Below are 22,039 nucleotides of genomic sequence, written 5' to 3'. Positions count from 1 at the left end.
TTACCATTACTTCCTGTCCCATAACTACAACTGGAACTGAGAGGAAATCCTGAAAATTAGGGGAATCCCTTGGGGCCCACAGGTCACCAGAACCTAGTGTCCCTATTGGAAGATTTCTTCTCTATTACTTTTCTTGGGACAACACAAAATTTGGGATTTTCTTTAACTTTCCCTAATGGGGGCACAGATAACACTAAGAACTAACAGGTGTTCTAATCCATCTCTGCTCTGTCCAAAACAAAATAAAAAAATTGCCTTTAATTATATTTTAAGTCACCCAGCAAAGAGTACTAGTGACTTTCTATTGAATTTACAGTATTGTGAGCAAGACACTCATGACAGGCCCTCAACTGTGGTAGCATCATAGTTTGCTTAGGAAAACAGCCTGCTGGCTGGACAATTAGGGAGCAGCAGCCTGAATCATCACTCTTCCTATTTTGCTCTTTTCCCCCAGTAGCACATGTACTTCAAAAGAGTTGTATTTCCTACTGCTAGCTTCCATTCTAATCTGGTCTGCTGCTGTTAAAAAAAAGGAATTACAGCATGTTGATATCTACACAAATTCTGGTACTTACACTAAATGTGTTCATAAGAAATCTGTACTGAGAGGTATGGAGGCTGACTTTACTGCCTCCTTTTATGAAAATACTAGTTATCTGGTTGTCGTGTTCATTTATGACTTCATTACTTTGGAGTCGCTGACCTAGAACAAATAGAACTTTCCCAATCGGTATACTTGTTTCAGGGCAATTCATCGTAAAATACTGAAACCACAGACAGGCAGACAACTAGACTTTTCAGGAGGTAAGTCATGTTAGTCTTTGTACTTTTCCCTTTACAAGTTTTCTTAAAAACTCATTCCAATTTTTATATTTTCTGATTTAAGTTGAACTACATAACTATAGCTATCAGTTGCCTTTCTGTTAGAAAACAGCAGTGATTCTCCCTTGTGGCCAGAACTCTAAACACTACTAATACATTTATATAAGTAGGATGTATGCCCAAACCATGGGCCCTGATTTACTGCATGTGTTATGGAATTAGATATGAATGTAGCCTGTCCATGAATGGCAGTTTAAAGTCAATACTTTACATTTTACTTGCATATTAGATCCTCAGTATGAAAACGAATGGCAAACTGTGCTATAGCCCGTCTTATTGTGGGATTTCTGAACTAATGTGGAAAGTGAGTTGACAGTACTAGTAAAGTGTACTCTCCTGTTTGAACTATTAAAAAACATCATGAATACACGACCTATTGGGGGTACTTGGTGACTGATCGGTTTTAGAGCTACTGCTTACAGTTTAGTAAATCTGACAGCGCAGTGCATCTCATGCATGTACAGCGATGAGCTATCTTCCCATAATTATGATGGTGGCCCTGGGGATCCGAAAACTGGCGAAGAACTAGCCTGGCTGAAGACAGTGCTGGACTGATGAGTACCTGTTTATTAAAAATCAGCAGCTACAGTTGTAGTGGCTGACTTAATTTTTTTTTTTAACTAACCGTACTTCTTTAACTCTTGTATGCTGTCCTACTGTTTGCTGTCAGCATTTTGGTACAGACATGGTGATGTTTTTAGGCCATGTGAACAAGCTTCTACAATTCAACTAAAGGTAGCCATACAGGAACTGGATGGCAGGCACTAAGAGGGCCAACAATGTTCTGTCTGATCTCCACAACCAATTTATTTTTATTTCCAGACTCTGTCAATGGTGAAATGCAGCACAGGTCCAGATGAAATGAAACCATTGATTTTTCAATCTCGAAATCTCTGTTGTAATAAGTGCCTCTGATGCTTCACAGTCCTTGTTATCAATTGGCAGTTAACGTTTAACTCTAACTACCCTTGGTTGTGTGGCTGTTCCCTCTCCAATATCATCACAGACAATGCAGGACCAGTGGGAGCTGCTCGGAGAGCAAAACAGAGCGCCAGTTGCCAGGAAAGAGAGAAAAAGAAAAGGTAAATATCTCACCCTATTTTTCATCCTCTGGACAAAATGTGTATTGAAGCACACCTGTGCGCTGCAATTAGAAAATATATAGCATACTGCTACAATCAGTCCCAGGGGCTCAAAGAGGTAAAGTTAAAGCTGAACTCTGAGATTAAAAAACAAAACAACCTCTCCTTGCGGTGGGTTCCCCCTGCACTGCAAGGATTAAATACTTGTTTTTAGCTGGGGTACCAATAAAAGACACTTTTACTTACACTATATGATTAAAAATTTGTGGACACCTGACCATCACACTTACAATATACGAGTTTGTTAAATAAGCCATTCCAAAACCATGAGCATTGATACACAACTGAACAACACTTTGGGGCTATAACAGGTCCCACTGGAAGGCGTGTCTTTGGGAATTTGGCCCATTTAGTAAAGAGCATTTGTGAGGTCTAGTACTGATGTTGAACAAGAAGGTCTGGCACAAAATAGGCAGTTGAGTATATCCTAAAGATTTTCAATAGCGTTGAGGGCAAGACTCTGTGACGGCAACTCAGGTTCCTCCACACCAAGCTCATCAAACCATATAATTTTGGACCTGACCTTTGGGCACTGTCAAGATCTAAAATGGTCATCACAAGGGAGGAAGCACACAGTTGTTTAATATTTCTTTGTATGCTGTAACATTAACAAGAACTTTCATTGGAAACACCTGCACTCTATCACTGTAGGAGGGGTTGTCACAATTTTTGCCATATCGTATGTGAGATTATCTGGTGTCCAGAAATTTCTGATCATATAGTGTGCCTTATTCTTCACTCCCACAGCCTCCTCCTATCCATGCAACAGTTCCTCCATCCATCAATTGCACTCTGATGTACAGTAATTACCTACCATACAAGACCAGCAGTTCTGCATTGTAAGTGTAGATGATGAGGGCTCCCCCAAGCCGGAGCATCGCAAAGCAGATGACAACTAGGGGAGAAAGGGTTAAGGAAAGTAAAGGTACTTTTAATGGTACTCTAGGCAAAGAAAAGCAATTACCCTTGTGTTGCAGTCCATAGTGAGTATGGAGTGGAAGGCATTGTTCCTAAAGAAGAACTCAATTAAAATAGTCAATAGGTACTTAGCAGCCAGTCATTGGCCAATGAAAACATTAACAAAATATAAAATTACCACTAGCAAATGGGGTGCAGGGTTTAGGAATAAATAATGTACAGAGTTCAGTATGCATTGTACAGTCTATTGTACAGAGTAAAGAGGCCAATTGTATGCAACAAAAGGATTAAGGGATGTGTACTGTACATCAGTATGGTCGTAAGGAGAACGTAATGTACACAGTATGTTACATAATCCTGTATTGTATATTGAATGCTGTGCCAAAAGTTGCACACAGTGGTCAGGAGTGCTAAACACACAAAGAAATGTAAAGAAATTCCATTAGTAACCCTCAACATCTCAAGCACCCCCCCCCCCAAATGAAAATCCCCCCAATACGCAAACTCCACAAGCAACACCTCCTAATACTACCCTCCACTACTTCTGTACTTCCCATCCACTGCTTATTTCTGCACCACCAAGCCACCATTTTCCTCTGCACTTGCTTGTCCATTATTTGCAAGTACAATTCATCCTCCAAAAACCACTGTCCACTTGTATACCCCACTTACCTTTCCCCCCAGCAAATGTGTGTACTGCTCACTTCAGCACCACCCCATTCACTGTTGGCTTCTGTGCCCCGTTGTTATAACTCGTCCAAAACTGCCATCCACCACTCACTTCTGCACCCTCTTCCCCCATTCATCTCTGCCCTCCCTACATCGCCTACACACGGCTAACTTTCACACCTTGCACTCCCTCATTCAGTTTGCTTGGGTACCCCTTTGCTTAAAGTGGAACTATAGGCAAAACCTTTTTTTTCATTTTGGATATATCAAGGGAGGGTTATAACCCGTCAGATTTTTTTGTTCACCATCTGTGCCCAATTGTGGTGATTTCCCTTCACTTCCTGTCCCATAGCCAAATAGGAAGTGAGAGAAAATCCCTGCAAATTAAGGGAATCTCTTGGGGACCCCTAGGTCACCAGAACTAGTGTCCCCATTGGTAGATTTCCCCTCTATTACTTTTCTGGAGACAACCCAAAATCTGGGATTTTCTTTTACTTTCAATCATAATGGTAAACAGGACAAATAGAGAGGATCCATCTCCCTAACTGGGGTACAGACAGCAATACAAACTGACAAATCTAATTCCTCTCCACTAAATCCAAAACTTAAAAAAAAAAAAAAATTTTGCCTTTTGTTATGCTGTGCTTGCCAACAGAATTCTCCTGTCGAAAGCAACCCCCCCCCCCCCCCAAAAAAAAAAAAAACACATTTGCATTCCCCTTTCACTGCTCTCCTCTGCACCCCACCTTCCACTACTGCCAACCCTTGCACCTTCGTTTCCACCCCTTCATCTCTCAAGCTTTCAAGCAATGCACACCCCTGCCCGCTCTCCTCACACACAATGCAAACCCCCCCAACAGATTTGCATACAAACTCAGCCACCCTCCTTATATTCATATACAGTACAGCCCCCTCTTGCTCACATTTACATGCAATGCAGCCAGCTGACCCCCCTGCCTCACGCTCAGATACAATGCAGCCTTCTCTCTTCTTAAGCTGGCCATACATTATGCAATTTTCTTGTATAATTTCATCTAGTTTTACTTTTAACCGCCGCCCTATAGCAGACATACTGCTACAGGGCGGCACAGGTGTGCAAAAATCACTTATATATAGATGTGATTTTTGCATTTCCGGGCAGGAGGCGCGCGCAAGCCGCCCAGCCATTCGCAGCTTCGGCTGTCAATCACTGGGTCCCAGTCGGTGATTACTCGATGGCACCCAGTGATCGCTGAGTAATATCAATGGGGGGAGAGAACTGTAAACAATACAGTTCTTTCCCCTGTCCGCTCCAGAACACTGCTTTGTATGGCTCTGCATAACAGCCATACAAAGCAGTGTGCTTACAGTGGAAAGCACAGACACAGCCCCCATAGTAAAACACACATTTATCCCTTTGATCGCCCCTCATGTTAACCCCTTCCTGCCGTGCACCATTAGCACTGGTCACTGTATTGGTGTCACTGGGGATGTCAGTGACACTGTCAGTTCCCTCCAGTGTCAGAATGCCTGCTGATTGCCGCCATTATTAGTACCCCCCCCCCCCCCCCCCCCCAAAATCCAGTCTATATAACGCCATTTGTAAACGCTAACTTTCACATAAACCAATTAATTTACACATATTGGGATTTTTTATTTTTTTTTTAGCAGAAGACGTAGCAGAATACATTTTGCCCTAAATTTATGTCAAAATTTGATTTCATTTTTTTTTAATTGGACATGTTTAACAGCAAGAAGTCAAAAATATAGTTTTTTTTCTCAAAATTGTCTTTGTTTATAGCGCAAAAAGTAAAAACGCAGAGGCAATCAAAAAAAAAAAAGGACGTAAATTTCATTTGGGTAAAGCGTTGAATGACCACCCAATTGTCAGTTAAAGTAACAGTGCCTGGTCAGGAAGGGGGAGTTCATATTATATGGTTTTAGGCAAATCTAAAGGAAAACTGTATAATGTATTGCCAGCCTTATACTCGCATACAATACAGCCCCCTTTCCTTACATTCACAATGCAGGACCCTATGCTCCCACTCTTACATACAACACAGCTCCCCTTTCCTCACATATGCATAAAATACAGCACCCTTCCCCTTCCCCTATATGATACAACCCTCCCTGACCTGCACATACATAAAACTAAAGTTCCCCTGAATCCATCTCCATATACAGTGAGGAACAGAAGTATTTGAACACCCTGCGATTTTGCAAGTTCTCCCACTTAGAAATCATGGAGGGGTCTGAAATTCACATTGTAGGTGCATTCCCACTCTGAGACAGAATTAAAAAAAAAAATTCAGGAAATCACATTGTGTGATTTTTAAAAAATGTATTTGTCTTGCACTGCTGAACATAAGTATTTGAACACCTAAGAAACAGCAAGAATTCTGGCTCTCAAAGACCTGTTACTGTGTCTTTAAAAAATCCACCTCTACTCCACTCATTAATCTAACTTAGTAGCACCTGTCTGAGCTCTTTAAAGACACCTGTCCACCCCACAGTCAGTTGCCAACTACTACCATGGGCAAGACCAAAGAGCTGTCAAAAGACACCAGACACAAAATTGTGTACCTTCCAACATGACAACGACCCGAAGCACACAGTCAGGATAACCAAGGAGTGGCTCGGTAAGAAGCATATCAAGGTTCTGGAGTGGCCTAGCCAGTCTCCAGACCTAAATCCAATAGAACATCTTTGGAGGGAGCTAAAACTTCGTGTTGCTCAGCGACAGCCCCAAAACCTGACAGATCTAGAGATCTGTGTGGAGGATTGGACCAAAATCCCTGTTGCAGTGTGTGCAAACCTGGTCAAGAATTACAGGAAACGTTTGACCTCAGTAATTGCAAACGAAGGCTTCTGTACAAAATATTAACACTGATTTTCTCAGGTGTTCAAATACTTATGTTCAGCAGTGCAAGACAAATAAATTCTTTAAAAATCATACAATGTGATTTCCTGAATTTTTTTTTTTCTGTCTCTCAGAGTGGGAATGCACCTACAATGTGAATTTCAGACCCCTCCATGATTTCTAAGTGGGAGAACTTGCAAAATCGCAGGGTGTTTAAATATTTCTGTTCCTTACTGTATATACAATGCAGACCCCCGCATCCCCTACTCACCTTCCCTACACTTATAATACAGTCCCACACTACAGTACTTACTGCAGTTCTCTGAAACACATGGACAGCTGTACATGGGCCTGGTCATGTGCTGAGCAGCCACAGAAGTGTCTTTTCATAGGGCTCCTGTTCTCTGCCAGCAGGAAATACAAGCTGTGTATAGTTCAGTAAAGGTCAGCTAGGGTAGGGTTGTAGAAGTGGCTGGCAAGTTAGCAGTCATGGTGTAGGGACCAGGGGTGCACAGCATGAGATGCAAGACACTAGTGATGCCCAAGTTTCATAGACTGCAAAATATTTCATTATGCATTAAGGTGATTTGGACACACTTATTACAGCCTGACAAAATCTATCATACTATGTAGAGACAAATGTGTGAGGACTTCCATAACTCCAATGTAAATCTTGATTAAGCCTACGAACAGTGATTGGTTAATATGAAACAACAGAATATATGAAGATTGTAAACCTGGTTACACACAGTCGCCTTACAATTTCTTCTTTTAATTAATTTTTGTATTTGGAAAGCAAGATATTCTCCTTTTGTGCTATTTAATTTACGCTTAGTGTTCTGTTCAATCACACTAGTTTAAAAAGAGGTAAACCCGAACTGGATAAAATTTAGTTTGCTAAGCAGTGCATAATTGTGTCTATACAATTGTTTAGTTTTTCTTTTCCTTTGTAACATACTGTTTTTATCCTTCTTTGCATCTCAGGGCTGCCGATTTCCTAAAGCTGGTCTACATGTACTCGCTAAAGCATCAAATGCACATCCTAAATTCTTCTGCAATAGCTCCCTGACAATGGTGGAGAATGCTTGTGCAATGTTTGCCAGAATTGAAGCTTCCATCAGGGGCCCATGTGACAGGGTGGCAACTCAGGATCCGCAAAGGGAGACAGTCGTAACTGTAACAGCAAAGCGTCTGAACAAGGACCTTCGTGGCAGTATTATAACAAAAACAGTTTATGTAAAACACTGAAAGCAATCTTTGAAATTGCATAAAAATGTTACAAATATTTTATGGGATTTTATGGATTTGATTTAGATCTACTGTACGATTCCATGAATACCTAGGGAGCATTCCAGATAAACAGGTATGTGGTGTATACAGGCGTTACGAAAATAAAAAAAAAATTGAGCAAACCTTTTAACAGATTGAAACCGTTTTCCAGCAAAACACATCACAGATCATTTAAAAAAAAAATGAACAAAAATCCTTTATTACAAAATGATAGATAACAGAAGTTATTGTTTACATAATTTAAATTCATAATGGTTACATTGCAAAAGACGTTACCTAAAGTAATCTGAGCTATACATCCAAAGGACATCTATCATGAGGAAGAATGCATTCATTTTAACCTCTTCACGCCAGCCGCACACAAATGTGCGGCCTCCCGGCGCCTGGGCCTAGACGCCGAGCGGCCGCACATTTGCGTTCTATTAAAAAAGGACATATGGGCCGAGAGCGCGCGCCCTGCGTGCTCCCAGCACACATGTCCGATACTCACGGAAAGGTCCCGATCTCCTCTTTCAATCAGGACCTTTCCCGATCATGTGACCGCCGTGACGTAGTGTCACATGACCCTAAACCCCGCCTCCCGGCTTCTGGAACCCTTAAAGTGCCAGGAGGCGCCAGCTTGAAGGGGTTAATGACTTGAAATGCACCACACAAGTCAGACACATCCACTGCTCAATGCCTTTTACTAAGGATACAAATTAATAAATGGTCATGTAATATGAAGAGCACACTCAATAAAAGTTTGTTTCACCAGTAACATAAGGCAATGTTGATGATATTTGATGAGCATTAACTACTGGGAACCAAACAGGTTTCAATTTAGCTATAGTCAAATCAGTGAAAGATGAGTTCTTTTCTCCTATTCCCACCCAATTTTGTTTGGGTAACACATGCTGCAAGTCACATTATCATGTTCACGATTCAATTTTTTTCCCCACAATGCACATTGTGATGTGCTGGGGGCTGTTGGAAGTACAGGTGTGCTCTGTAGATGCATTTGGGTGCCATTTAAATGAATGACACTGCAACATACTAGTGTGCTTGCCCAACTGGGTAGTGTGAACAAGTCCTTATTGGTTGCTCTTGGTTTCTGCATATTGCTCTTTTTTCTGAAATAAACTATCAATTTAGATATTGACATTATTGCTGTTAAACTCACAAGAATACTTCTAGGCAAGAGCCATCTGTGACAGACAAGCAACTTGCCTAAAATGAAGAGAAATACCACTACATGAACAATTTCCAGTGACCAGTAACTAAAAGAATCTTGGCAAATTGGTTGTTTTGCTCTACTACTTATTTTATCTAATTTGATACAGATAATCTTGCACCTCACAAAACCACTTTGTGTGGCTAGTCAAAGCTGCATGAAATCTATTTTGACAAACTGATGATTTAAATTATTATACATTTTAGTGTATAGTTTGCATCATGTTTCATGGTTTCGTGATAATGCTAGCTGAAAAGTCAAAGAGATCTTTGTTTATCTTTCGCACCATACTCAGCTCCTCTTCCAATTCTGCCGTCCGCGCTCGCAGCTGCTCAACAAGACCTGAAAGATTCTGGGGTGAGAGGAGAGATATGATGAAGCCAAAAATAGAGACAAGTTACTAATGCACAATAATTGCCAAATTTACTGATATTACTAAAGACCTCACCTTGCCTTCACTTTCACCAAGAAGTTGGTGAAGATGACCTGCCCTCTGCTGGTAAGTGTCGTCTGATCCCTAAAAGGAGAAGGAAATATTTTCTTGACAAAATCACAATTTAGCTTGACTATTGTTTCTGTTAGCTTTAAATGAACATGAAAGAGGTAGCCTTATGAGTACAATTCTATAGGACATCATAATTTTTTTCCTGCAAATTTAGTAACACAAAGTAGCTCCAAGGAGCTCCTGACACTCTGTGAAAAATTAAAAAATGCTGCCAAATCATTTTGCCCAACTCTCATCCAAAGCGTGCTTATCCAATCAAGGATTAAGCCAATCTGGGGTAAAAGTTAACTAAGTTTTTGTAAGCATCCCTAATTTAACAGTCTGAGAGGTGAAATCAACATATCTGTAGGAAGTAAAAAAAAAAAAAAAAAGAGAGAAAAATAGTGAAACAAGCACCACAGTGAGTATGCCCTAAATAATTGATAAAACTTAATTAAACAAGCAAAGTTATAATACAAAGTGTAAAAAAACAAGTCAACTAACTTTCACCACAAATTGAGTTCCTGTAGGGCGTTTTAATTATCTTTTTTTTTCGTTATAGTAGGCTGCCCTGGCTTTACTTTGACCGCAGCCCTGCCAATGTGTCTGCAAGGTAGAGATGTGTGTGGGATAATTCTTGTTCAAGACTGCCATCTGGGTCTGTTGACTGTAACTAGCAAGTATTTGGTAGGCTTTTAATGAGCTATGGGAGTCTACCAGGCCAAGCATTGCACATATGTAACGGAACCGACCCAGACTGCACTTGGGTACTTCTGTTAGAATACCTCTTCCCCGTCCGAACACCGACAACAGACACCACAGCTGACCATACAAGACTAGATGACACCAGTCTTGAAGAAAGCCAGGAGACAGACTAGTTTATTTTAACACAAATACAAGATATATACACTCAAGGGGACAATCCCCCCCTCCCTGCATAATGACACAGGGCAGGGCAATCTACATTTAGTAACAAGAGACACACCAACAGACAGTCCCATCAGGAGGGAGGGATGCTTGAGACACCCCCCCCCCACCAAGCCAATACACATAAATACATACATCCCATAATAGTTTGCTCCCAAGCCAGACACACAATAGAACAATGGGATGCAACCACGTAACATCAAACAATCAACAACCCTCACCCCAATATTAGAACAGATCACCCTGTACCCCTAACAGGCACAGGGTGATTTACACATAAGAGGGATATGGGGAGCTGAAACGGGTCTCCCCACCTCTCCAAAGTGAGCTGGGTTCCATGGGCCCCCCACCCAATGTCACTCACGTCACAATATACATTTACTAAATGCTGAAGTGTGTGTGTATTTTAGTGCATGGATAGTAGAATTAAGAGCATTTCCTAGGCTTTCCACAATCATGTACAATCACCACAACTTTACCTTTGTCAAAGTGTCACCTACATTAGTAAATCTCACCACATGTAGCAACCACATACAGCCAACAGTCCAAGTAGGATGGTGTTTTCTTCACTTGCTTCTGTGCTGGAACCCATACACTTCCATCGTCGTATACTCCCTATGATATCTGCTACTGGATGATGGTACTGAAGTATACGTTGCCGCAGGATAGTTGAGAGAGTGTGTGCCCCAAAGCCCTATATTCCTCCAAAATGTCTGCCACACCATGGCCCTTCTTCCCCAATCCACCCATGTCCACCCCTTTATTACTTCTACAATCTGTGTTCAGTCCCAGAACCTGTTCCTCCTAAACACTGACCTATCATCTGCTCCATTTAGAGAAAAGGAATACTTTGCTTGCAATAACTTGGACTCTTACCAGCCAGAACAAAAAGCTGGTAAACTAACAAACAAATCACATATTGTGAACAATACTCACATGTTGACATTTCCCAAGTCGGAGAATAATCCCATCACTCTCTGGCCCATCAGAGCCCTCAGCTCCTTGAAAATGTTTGCTGAATCGAGGCAGGGGAAAGTTAGGCTTACTGTCTGCTCGAAGCATGTTGCCAGGTGCAGGTATGATGAAGGCATTTGTTACTGGACCTGGGGAAATTTAAAACAATTTAGAAAAAATCTTTAAAGCAGTATTAAACCCAAAAACAAACATTTTACTGCAGCTTACAAATTCTTAGATGTGATGGCTGCATCTGTTTTCTTATGGGTTTTCTTTCTTCTATATCTGGTGATCTGGCAAGCAAGTCAGTTTTTCAAAAGAACAAACTCTCTTGCAGATTGTATCAGTTTACAGGAGGAAGTCAACCATTTACCACTGGCAGGGGTGTTTACAATGATCAACTTTGATTTAATTATGAAAAACCTTTATCCCAAAAGGTAAAAAACCTGTTTGCCATAACTGATTTTAACTTTAACTGCAGTGTGATCTGCAGTTTGGCTTCAATTTGTTTGTGTCTTTAAATCTGCTAGTACATTTAACACTACCCCCCCTCTCAGACTAATAATGCCGCTGTTCCCCTGTGCTCATTCATCCAGAGTGAAGAAACTCTCATACAGGAGGTGTTTTTGACAAGATCACCAGGTGAAAAGGAGGAGGCGGAGAAAAGCCTAAAAAAAAAAAACAGACAACTAATGCAGCCACTAAATCTAATGACTGGTAAGCTGCAATATATTACATTTTAAGTTTTGGTGTTTAATACTGTTTTGTAGTATTGGGCAATGATGGACTATGATCCAAAAGACAAACTGACAATACCTCTGTGGTTGACTGTACGCAGACACTGCTTGCTCTGTATGTCCCAAACACAGACTGTTTCATCATGAGATCCTGATACCAGCATACTCCCATCCAGTGAAACAGAAAGACATGTTACCTGGTCCCTGTGAACAGAGATGAAGAAAGGTGCTTTATTTTTAAATACAATGTCTACAATAATGAACATGTATTTACCTCAGCCTATTATTGAGTTTACATGGGGGTGGTATTAGAAAGCCCTATAAGATAAACAAATGCTTCTCTTCCTTTTATGATAGCACTCAGTTTTCCTAATGTACCACAGATTTTGAGGGCAGACTTTTAATTTCCTCCCTTGGTTTTGAGGGTATTTATGATATATTACCCTCTGTAGTGTATATTAGTTAGAAGATCAATTTGAGGTCGAGTCCTCCTAGACTGTGAACCAGTTTGTTGCATATGGGGCTGCATAGCTCCAGATTGGTCAGCGTGCCCATGCTGACCCATGTCTTCAGTCAAAAGTGCCTACTGTGGGCACATGAGCGTCAGAACTGGACCACAGAACAATGGCAAAAGGTAGCCCAGTTTGATTAACTCAAGAATGGTTTGAGAAACACAAGTTTGAGGCATTGACTTGGCATTTAAATTCTCCAGATCTCAATCCAATTGAGCATCTGTGGGATATACTGGAAAAAGTCCAATCCATGGAGGCCCCACCAACTAACAAGGATCTGCTACTGACAGCCTGGTGCCAGATACCACAGAATACCTTTAGAAGTCTAGTGGAGTCCATGTCTCGAGGGATTTTAGTGGGTGGTCATAATGTTACGGCTGATTGGTGCAAGTCTTGTTTCAAACACTTAAAGAGTATCAAGCTTATTCAAAGGATAAAAAAGCAATGTGCAAAAATCAGTAACTTAAAACAACAAATCATCTGTATTCTGACTTCTCTAAGCACCAGAAATATGCTGATTATTCTCTATGAGTTACACTCCTATGAAACGTTTTAAGTACGCTTTCCACAGATGTTATTGCCGACTGCATTTTTCCTTTTATTTTTTTATTTTTATTTCTACACTGTGGTTGAGACTTGAGCAGGTTTACTGTAATAATTAGCCCTTATGATCTCTCTGCTGGCTTTGGGAAATGTACTTTAAAAAAAAAAAAAAAAAAAAAAAAAAAAAGCACTCTCCTTTCTACAACAGTGGTCACTTACGATAATTTGTGTCAGAAGCAGTTTCTCTGAACAGCAGCAAACAGAAATTGTAATTATGGGAACCATTTCCTTTCTTTGGAAATGTACTAGCTATTTTGCACATTTTAACCTTTTCAAGAATTATTCCCCATATTTGTGACTTTCACCTTTCTGTGGATTAAACAATGGCAAGAAGCATTACTACCATTTAGCAGTGCCATTATCGGTAACATGCCTTTAACCATAGATTAAAACAAACTACATTTTCCCATTTCTTTGTGCTTTATCCTTAAAATGTGTGCTATACTTCTCACTGTGCACAATGTACATCCTAGTAATAATGAAGTCCTCCTACACTTCTACCTAGGAAATCACATGAAATATTGCTGGTCCCTGGAATAAAAGGTTTTGTGGATCACACTTTTTTTTTTAAATTGACTTGTCCAAAGTTAGCAATCTAAAGTAGTTTCGGGTGGTTGCTTGAAACTAGTATATGTATTGAAACAGAGGTTGATGTGCGTTAGTTTTAAGTGGTTAAGACAGTTCACTGAATGAAACTATTATGGGATAAACCCCACTGTGTAGGTATTTATTGGAGAAAGCTACACAGCAAAGTTTCGGGTGGACATATACTATGTGATTTTCAAAAAATCATAAAAATGCTATTTCTTTGAAATGCATTTTCAAGAGTAGGAGCTTGCACTTTATAAATAAACTATATAAATAATGCCAGGCCTAAACACTGGAAAGACAGATATACAGGATAGAGGGATGCATTACCATACAGACAAGCAGAATATTCATGCTTTTCTATCATTCATAAATTGCATTTGAATCATCCCAACTTTTAGCCTGCTTTTCTTTCCTGCCAGTCAGTATATGAATTTTAACATTGCAATTATTTCACAGGGTCTTTGCACATAGGTGTACTGTCCCTGCTCAAGTAGCCCAGGTATAGAGTACAGCCTCCCAAAGACACAAATGGCAGCACGCTGCTGTACTTGGATATATGATGGTACCATTGTAAACATGAGTATAGCATACAGCTGTATGCAAAAAGATACAAAACCTTTCTAATTTTTGCATTCACCTGTATGCTATAGTGGTGTTTACAACAGCACTGCCCAAGTACAGCAGTGCACATCTTTTTAGGTCAATGGGAGGCTGTATGCTGCACCTGTTCTACCCAAGTGGAGGAATTTGCATTGAAAGTGTTCAGCTGCCTGCGTTGAAAGACCCATAGGGTGCATTCACACCTGTGAGTGCACCCTGTCTGCAATTAGATACGTGAATCCCAGTAGGAGTTTCCACGATTAGTATCCATTCACTCATCTCCTCTACCTAGAATGTACACGGAACCAATGTACATTACACATCACTTCTGGCTGGGCTGTTACTAATTTAGCAAAAAAATTGCAACTATGAAGCAAAAGTGGCCCTGGCAGCAAAAAGGTTCAACTGTATAATATGATTTGTGTGCTTGTACAAGGTAATCAATTCCTCTTAATCTCCTCTTCTTGCTTATTCTTTTAAACGGTTACTGAACCCATAACCCTGCATTCATTATATCTGGTCTCCCACTGTACACAGAACAGTCTTGTGACTTCTATCAGTGTCCTGCAGAGCACTGGTTAAAGCTTGTAAGAGGAGTTTTCATTCTCCCCTGATTGTCCTATAAGGCTGCATAACCCCTGAACCTCTGTCTGTACAGCACCGATTGGCCCTGTGCTGATCAGATGCACTCTCCCAAGAAAAAGAAAAAAAACAAGAAATCCTGCTCTAGCACTACACACCAAAATGAGCATGTACAGCTTGCCCCCAAGGGTCTGTTCTATTAGCAGATGGATGGGGACTGTGGAAGAAGGGGAGGATCAGAAGACAGGATCAAACATCCTTTTTACACAATGCAAATGATTAACCCCTTTTGTTTCACAGTGAGTATAACAAGCATGCAGACTGATTTTTAGTGTTGTGGTTTAGTAACACTTTAATGCAATGAAATTTCAAATGTTTAATTGACTGCTATTGTCAACAAGTCCAATTTAAAATTAGAACTAAAAGGTAAAACTCCCCCCATTTTGGATAGCATAAGGGAGGGTTTGACCCTTCGTCAGGTTTCTTTTTTTCCCGCCATCTGTGTTCCATAGGGGAGATTTTCCTTCACTTAATGTCCTATAGCCAAAACAGGAAGTGAGAAGGAGTTCCTCCAAAGTGAGGAAATCCCTGGGCAGTAAAGATTCCAAAATTCAATTAATAGGACATAAATCTTGCTGTGTCCCAACATTAACAGAGCAAGTATTAAGGTTATTTTTGTAAGACACAAAAATAAATAAATACTCCTGCGCCACAAAATATCTATAGCCCTAGGTATAAGATGCTGCTGTGCAGTAGTGTAAACACCAAAACATCAAAAACAAAATTAACCAGCGCAAATAATACCTATACTAATCACTTAAATCACACTAAATACATAAATGTAAGGAAAATTACCCATATGTGTGACACTCTTAAAAAATGTATATACAATGATAATAACAAATGTGAATGTGCCCAAAGCACTTTAGTGCATAAAGATATATAAAGGAATTTAAAAAGTCCACAAATCCTTTTCCCAGCCTTCACAGTGTATAGAAAAAAGAAAAAAAAAAGAGAAAAAAATCTTCTGTGCAAATATGCTTCCACCTTCCACCAGTGCAAACCAACATAAACCGCACTCACCAGATAATGGTGAGTAGTAAGCCTTTTTAGGAATTTCAGGGATCCTACACCCCCTCTATAACCTCCGGACCAACATTCCACCATACAAGGCCAGCGTTGTCCTTCCACTCCCCTCTAAATCAGGACCTTCAAACCAGCTCCAGCGTTGTGTCAAAGAGAAAATATCATATAGTGTAATATTGCCAAACTATCACCAACCCTTATAAATGTACAGTCAGGTCCATAAATATTGGGACATCGACACGATTATAACATTTTTGGCTCTATACACCACCACAATGGATTTGAAATGAAACGAACAAGATGTGCTTTAACTGCAGACTCAGCTTTACTTTGAGGGTATTTACATCCAAATCAGGTGAACGGTGTAGGAATTACAACAGTTTGCATATGTGCCTCCCACTTGTTAAAGCACCAAAAGTAATGGGACAGAATAATAATCATAAATCAAACTTTCACTTTTTAATACTTGGTTGCAAATCCTTTGCAGTCAATTACAGCCTGAAGTCTGGAATGCATAGACATCACCAGACGCTGGGTTTCATCCCTGGTGATGCTCTGCCAGGCCTCTACTGCAACGGTCTTCAGTTCCTGCTTGTTCTTGGGGCATTTTCCCTTCAGTTTTGTCTTCAGCAAGTGAAATGCATGCTCAATCGGATTCAGGTCAGGTGATTGACTTGGCCATTGCATATAACATTCCATTTCTTTCCCTTAAACTCTTTGGTTGCTTTTGCAGTATGCTTTGGGTCATTGCCCATCTGCACTGTGAAGCGGCGTCCAATGAGTTCTGAAGCATTTGGCTGAATATGAGCAGATAATATTGCCCGAAACACTTCAGAATTCATCCTGCTGCTTTTGTCAGCAGTCACATCATCAATAAATACAAGAGAACCAGTTCCATTGGCAACCATACATGCCCACGCCATGACACTACCACCACCATGCTTCACTGATGAGGTGGTATGCTTAGGATCATGAGCAGTTCCTTTCCTTCTCCATACTCTTCTCTTCCCATCACTCTGGTACAAGTTGATCTTGGTCTCATCTGTCCATAGGATGTTGTTCCAGAACTGTGAAGGCTTTTTTAGATGTTGTTTGGCAAACTCTAATCTGGCCTTCCTGTTTTTGAGGTTCACCAATGGTTTCCATCTTGTGGTGAACCCTCTGTATTCACTCTGGTGAAGTCTTCTCTTGATTGTTGACTTTGACACACATACACCTACCTCCTGGAGAGTGTTCTTGATCTGGCCAACTGTTGTGAAGGGTGTTTTCTTCACCATGAAAAGAATTCTACGGTCATCCACCACAGTTGTTTTCTGTGGTCTTCCTTTTGGTGTTGCTGAGCTCACCGATGCGTTCCTTCTTTTCAAGAATGTTCCAAACAGTTGTTTTGGCCACGCCTAATTTTTTTGCTATCTCTCTGATGGGTTTGTTTTGTTTTTTCAGCCTAATGATGGCTTGCTTCACTGATAGTGACAGCTCTTTGGATCTCATCTTGAGAGTTGACAGCAACAGATTCCAAATGCAAATAGCACACTTGAAATGAACTCTGGACCCTTTATCTGCTCATTGTAATTGGGATAATGAGGGAATAACACATACCTGGTCATGGAACAGCTGAGAAGCCAATTGTCCCCTTACTTTTGGTCCCTTAACAAGTGGGAGGCACATATGCAAACCGTTGTAATTCCTACACCGTTCACCTGATTTGGATGTAAATACCCTCAAATTAAAGCTGACAGTCTGCAGTTAAAGCACATCTTGTTCGTTTCATTTCAAATCCATTGTGGTGGTGTATAGAGCCAAAAATGTTATAATTGTGTCGATGTCCCAATATTTATGGACCTGACTGTATATCAAACCACTCACATTTTCCAAATAGAAAAGCATGTTTTATTATCCTCCATCGATAGGGAAAAGACCATAAATTTCCACAAATAGATTTCAGAGACCTCACAGCTCAACTTTGCAGAGGATGACAGTGTATAATACAGATCCCAATATGGCCGCTGGAATGCGTCACTTGGCGTGCCCTCCACTCACCGGAAGTTGCGCAGGACGTTCAGATACTGAACCAGAAGTGCGTCGGCGCGTTTCGCCCCTCTCACCGGGCATTTTCAAGATCAAGAGGGGTGAAACGCGTCGACGCACTTCCGGTTCAGTATCTGAACGTCCTGCGCAACTTCCGGTGAGTGGAGGGCACGCCAAGTGGCGCGTTCCAGCGGCCATATTGGGATCTGTATTATACACTGTCATCCTCTGCAAAGTTGAGCTGTGAGGTCTCTGAAATCTATTTGTGGAAATTTATGGTCTTTTCCCTATCGATGGAGGATAATAAAACATGCTTTTATTCTATTTGGAAAATGTGAGTGGTTTGATATACATAAGGGTTGGTGATAGTTTGGCAATATTACACTATATGATATTTTCTCTTTGACACAACGCTGGAGCTGGTTTGAAGGTCCTGATTTAGAGGGGAGTGGAAGGACAACGCTGGCCCTGTACGGTGGAATGTTGGTCCGGAGGTTATAGAGGGGGTGTAGGATCCCTGAAATTCCTAAAAAGGCTTACTACTCACCATTATCTGGTGAGTGCGGTTTATGTTGGTTTGCACTGGTGGAAGGTGGAAGCATATTTGCACAGATTTTTTTCTCTTTTTTTCTTTTTTCTATACACTGTGAAGGCTGGGTAAAGGATTTGTGGACTAATTAAATTCATTTATATATAATCTTTATGCACTAAAGTGCTTTGGGCACATTCATATTTTTTTTGTAAGCTTCCAACATTGATAAATTTCATTTAAATCATCACGTAGTTTTTCTCCTGGTATAGGGATTTAGTTTGTTTTTTCTTTTAATCCCAGTTCAACAAAAAGTGAACCGTTATTTTATTTCTGGTTTTCGCTGGACGATCCAGTCATTGATCGATATATTAATATATTTACACACACAAAAAGCAGATAGTATGTGTAGACAGAATAAGTATGGATAAAAACAGAACTAACAAAAGGTTCAGGGAAGTAAATAATTGTTTTAGCAGAAAACTTCCTACCTATGTCCTCTAAACACCTTTTCTTGCTCAGCAGTGAAGGTCTTCTCCCGCTGCACTGGCTGCAGAAACAAGAAAAAAAAAAGAAAAAAGACATTTCACTGTTTGGAAACAGTTTAGGTCACACTTAAAAATTTAGAAAGGGCACTTACCCATGCACAAAGATCCACCTGGAATATCGAGCCATCACTACCACCACAAAATAAGTGATATTCAGCTGGGTCAAATGTTGTTGACGTGATTCGGACATCAAAGAGCACAGATACCAAAAGTTCCCCAGAGGCAATGTCCCACAGCTGAAATAAATCATAGATTTTCTTAGAGCACATGCATTAACCAGGGGAAGGACTGTAAAAATAGTTAGATTCTTTGCCTTAACTAGTTGCCGACCGCAGATAGCCGAATGATGGCTGCACTGCGGCCGGCCAGTTCTGGGTGGACGTCATATGACGTCCTCCCAGAACGCGCTCTCCTGCGCGCCCCAGGGGGCGCGCACCCGGCGATCTCCGTGATCACTGTGTCCTACGGACACAGCTGATCACGTGATGTGGTAAAAGGCCAATCACAGCGGCCTTTTACCACGTGATCAGCGGTGTCCAATGACACGCTGATCACAGGGAAATGCAAGTGCCGGTTCTCGGCTGCACTTTCCTCACGCTGTCCGATCGTGAGGAAAGTACTGCCGAGAACCGGCAGTTGTCAGAGCGAGGATCGGCACCGATCATCAGGGCACTGATGATCAGTGCCCTGATGATCGGTGCCCAGCAGTGCCATCCACAAGTTCCACCCACCTGTGCCCAGCAGTGCGCCCACTAGCTCCGCCCACCTGTGCCCAGCAGTGCACCCACCTGTGCCCAGCAGTGCACCCACCTGTGCCCAGCAGTGCACCCACCTGTGCCCAGCAGTGCACCCACCTGTGCCACTCTGCAGTGTCACACACCTGTGCCCAGAAATGCCACCTACCTGTGCCCAGCAGTGCCACCCACCTGTGCCCACCCACCTGTGCCCACCCACCTGTGCCCGCCCACCAGTGCAGCCAGTCAGTGCCAGTCAGTGCCCAGCGGTTGTGCCAGTCAGTGCCGCCAGTCAGTGCCCAGCAGTGATGCCAGTCAGTGCCGTCTATCAGTACCCATCATCAGTGCCGCCTATCAGTGCTGCATATTAGTGCCGCCTATCCGTGACACCTCATTAGTGCTGCCTATCAGTGCCGCCTATCCGTGCCACCTCATTAGTACTGCCTATCAGTGCCCTTTAGTGCTATCAGTGCCGCCTATCAGTGCCTCCTCATCAACGCACATCAGTGAAGGAGAAAAATTACCTGTTTGAAAAATTTTATAATAGAAACAAAGAAACTTTGTCAAATTTTTTGCACTTTTTTTTATTTATAGCGCAAAAAGTAAAGCGCCCAGTGGCGATTAAATACCACCAAAAGAAAGCTCTATTTGTGAGAAAAAAATGATCAAAATTTCATATGGGTACAATGTTGCATGACCGCGCAATTGTCAAAGTTCGGCAGCGCTGAAAGCTGAAAATTGGCCTGGTAAATAAGGGGGTATAAGTGCCTGGTAGGCAAGTGGTTAAAAAAGAACTCCACTTTTGTGGGGGAAAAAAAATAGCAAATTAAAAAAAAATAATATAGCGTATATAATTGCGCTCAAAGTCATATTGTAATTGAATGTTATTAAAAATTATCTTTTTAAATCTGCAGCGCTAGAATTTTCTGTAAAATGCCATGCAATATGGCTACCTGGAGGTGTTCTGTACATTGAATGAGTACATAACACCCCCAGAAACATAATTTCCTGCTTGTGTGATTGGCTGATTTTAATCTTAGTCTGCACTAAGATACAAATAAGAATTCAGGCATCCCCTGCAAGAAAAATATCATTTTTGGTGAGATACTCACAAAATGAAATCATGTCCAGAAGGATGCAAACGCTGACACTTTCCTCAGAGCCCTGCAGGTTCAGCAGCTGATTGATAATTATGAAACCACTCCTATAAAGATTCACTTTGCATATTGACACAAACAGCTATCTCTCCAGAATAACAAAAAGGTAGAAATTTGCAACAAAGTTTGTTAAAATCCTTGCACTGTACATAGATTACCCAGAGGGGAATGTTTTTTTTCTCAACAAAAGTGGAGTTACTATTTAAAGCCCCATTCACACCTGCACAATGCATGTATGTAAAGTTATCTGCACATTTGTCATGTGACAGCATAGGGACCGTTATCATCGAAAGTAAATAAAAAAATTCTAAATTTTGGGTTGATACCAGAACGGGAATAAAGGGGTAATCTTCCAATGGGGACAGTAGTTCTGGTGACACCCTTGTAATCATACACTTTGGAGGGATTTCCTTTTACTTCCTGTTTTGGCTATGGAAAATCTCCCCTATGGGACACACATGGCAAAAAAAACGGACAGGGGATATAACCCCATTACTTATCCAAAATGAAAAAATAAAAAAGAGTTTTCCCTTTCGATCTACTTTAAGTCTGTGTTCACGTCAAACACCCAATCATAACCACTAGAATTTTCAAAACCCAATAACACTGCTGTACTGGATGTATAGAGAAATTTAGGCTAGGTTCACACCTAACCTTTGAAGTGCCATGTGTAAAAACATGCACATTTTTTCACATTTATGTGCACTGCTTATGGAAAACACCTCAATAGTTTGCAACTTTCTTGACGGCACATAGTGCTGCAATGCATGTTAGTCTATTGTGCTACTGTGCAGTGCACCAGTCTGTGAAGTGCGTTGGGGTGCCATTCAGAATGAATAGCACTGCATCGCATCAACGTTAGAAGCGTGTGCAGTCTTTTGTTGTAGTAACACACACAGGACCGTGAACATTCATTCAACATAAAAGTGTGAATGGGGCCTTAGTAAATCTACCTCTATTTTTTAACATGCCCTGGCAGAGAAAAAAAAAAAAATAACTGCATAGTTTTATATCCAG

The 22,039-nt window shown here is 41.1% G+C and overlaps 1 protein-coding gene and 1 long non-coding RNA gene across 2 annotated transcripts in view; one reads left to right on the top strand and one right to left on the bottom strand.

The window, feature by feature from the left end:
• The first annotated feature begins 1,833 nt into the window (after positions 1 to 1,833).
• On the top strand, positions 1,834 to 7,735 carry LOC149465195 (uncharacterized). The gene is made up of 2 exons (XR_016312239.1): positions 1,834 to 1,964; positions 7,435 to 7,735. It is a non-coding gene; the product is annotated as an uncharacterized LOC149465195 (long non-coding RNA).
• A 175-nt stretch (positions 7,736 to 7,910) lies between these two features.
• The window catches only part of WDR18 (WD repeat domain 18), a 34,704-nt gene continuing 20,575 nt past the window's right edge, over positions 7,911 to 22,039 (bottom strand). The window contains exons 5-10 of the mRNA XM_089673579.1: positions 19,224 to 19,367; positions 19,075 to 19,133; positions 12,132 to 12,256; positions 11,298 to 11,464; positions 9,399 to 9,467; positions 7,911 to 9,302 (exon numbers count right to left, since the gene is read on the bottom strand). Coding sequence (XP_089529705.1) covers positions 9,177 to 9,302; positions 9,399 to 9,467; positions 11,298 to 11,464; positions 12,132 to 12,256; positions 19,075 to 19,133; positions 19,224 to 19,367 — 690 coding nt within the window. The 3' untranslated portion in view covers positions 7,911 to 9,176. The remainder of the gene's footprint in view (positions 9,303 to 9,398; positions 9,468 to 11,297; positions 11,465 to 12,131; positions 12,257 to 19,074; positions 19,134 to 19,223; positions 19,368 to 22,039) is intronic.

This window comes from Staurois parvus, unplaced genomic scaffold, assembly GCF_062004578.1.
Source record: "Staurois parvus isolate SC_StPar_1 unplaced genomic scaffold, SC_StPar_1.0 ptg000141l, whole genome shotgun sequence".
Taxonomy (NCBI): Eukaryota; Metazoa; Chordata; class Amphibia; order Anura; family Ranidae; genus Staurois; species Staurois parvus.
This window is presented reverse-complemented; position numbering and strand designations above follow the sequence as displayed.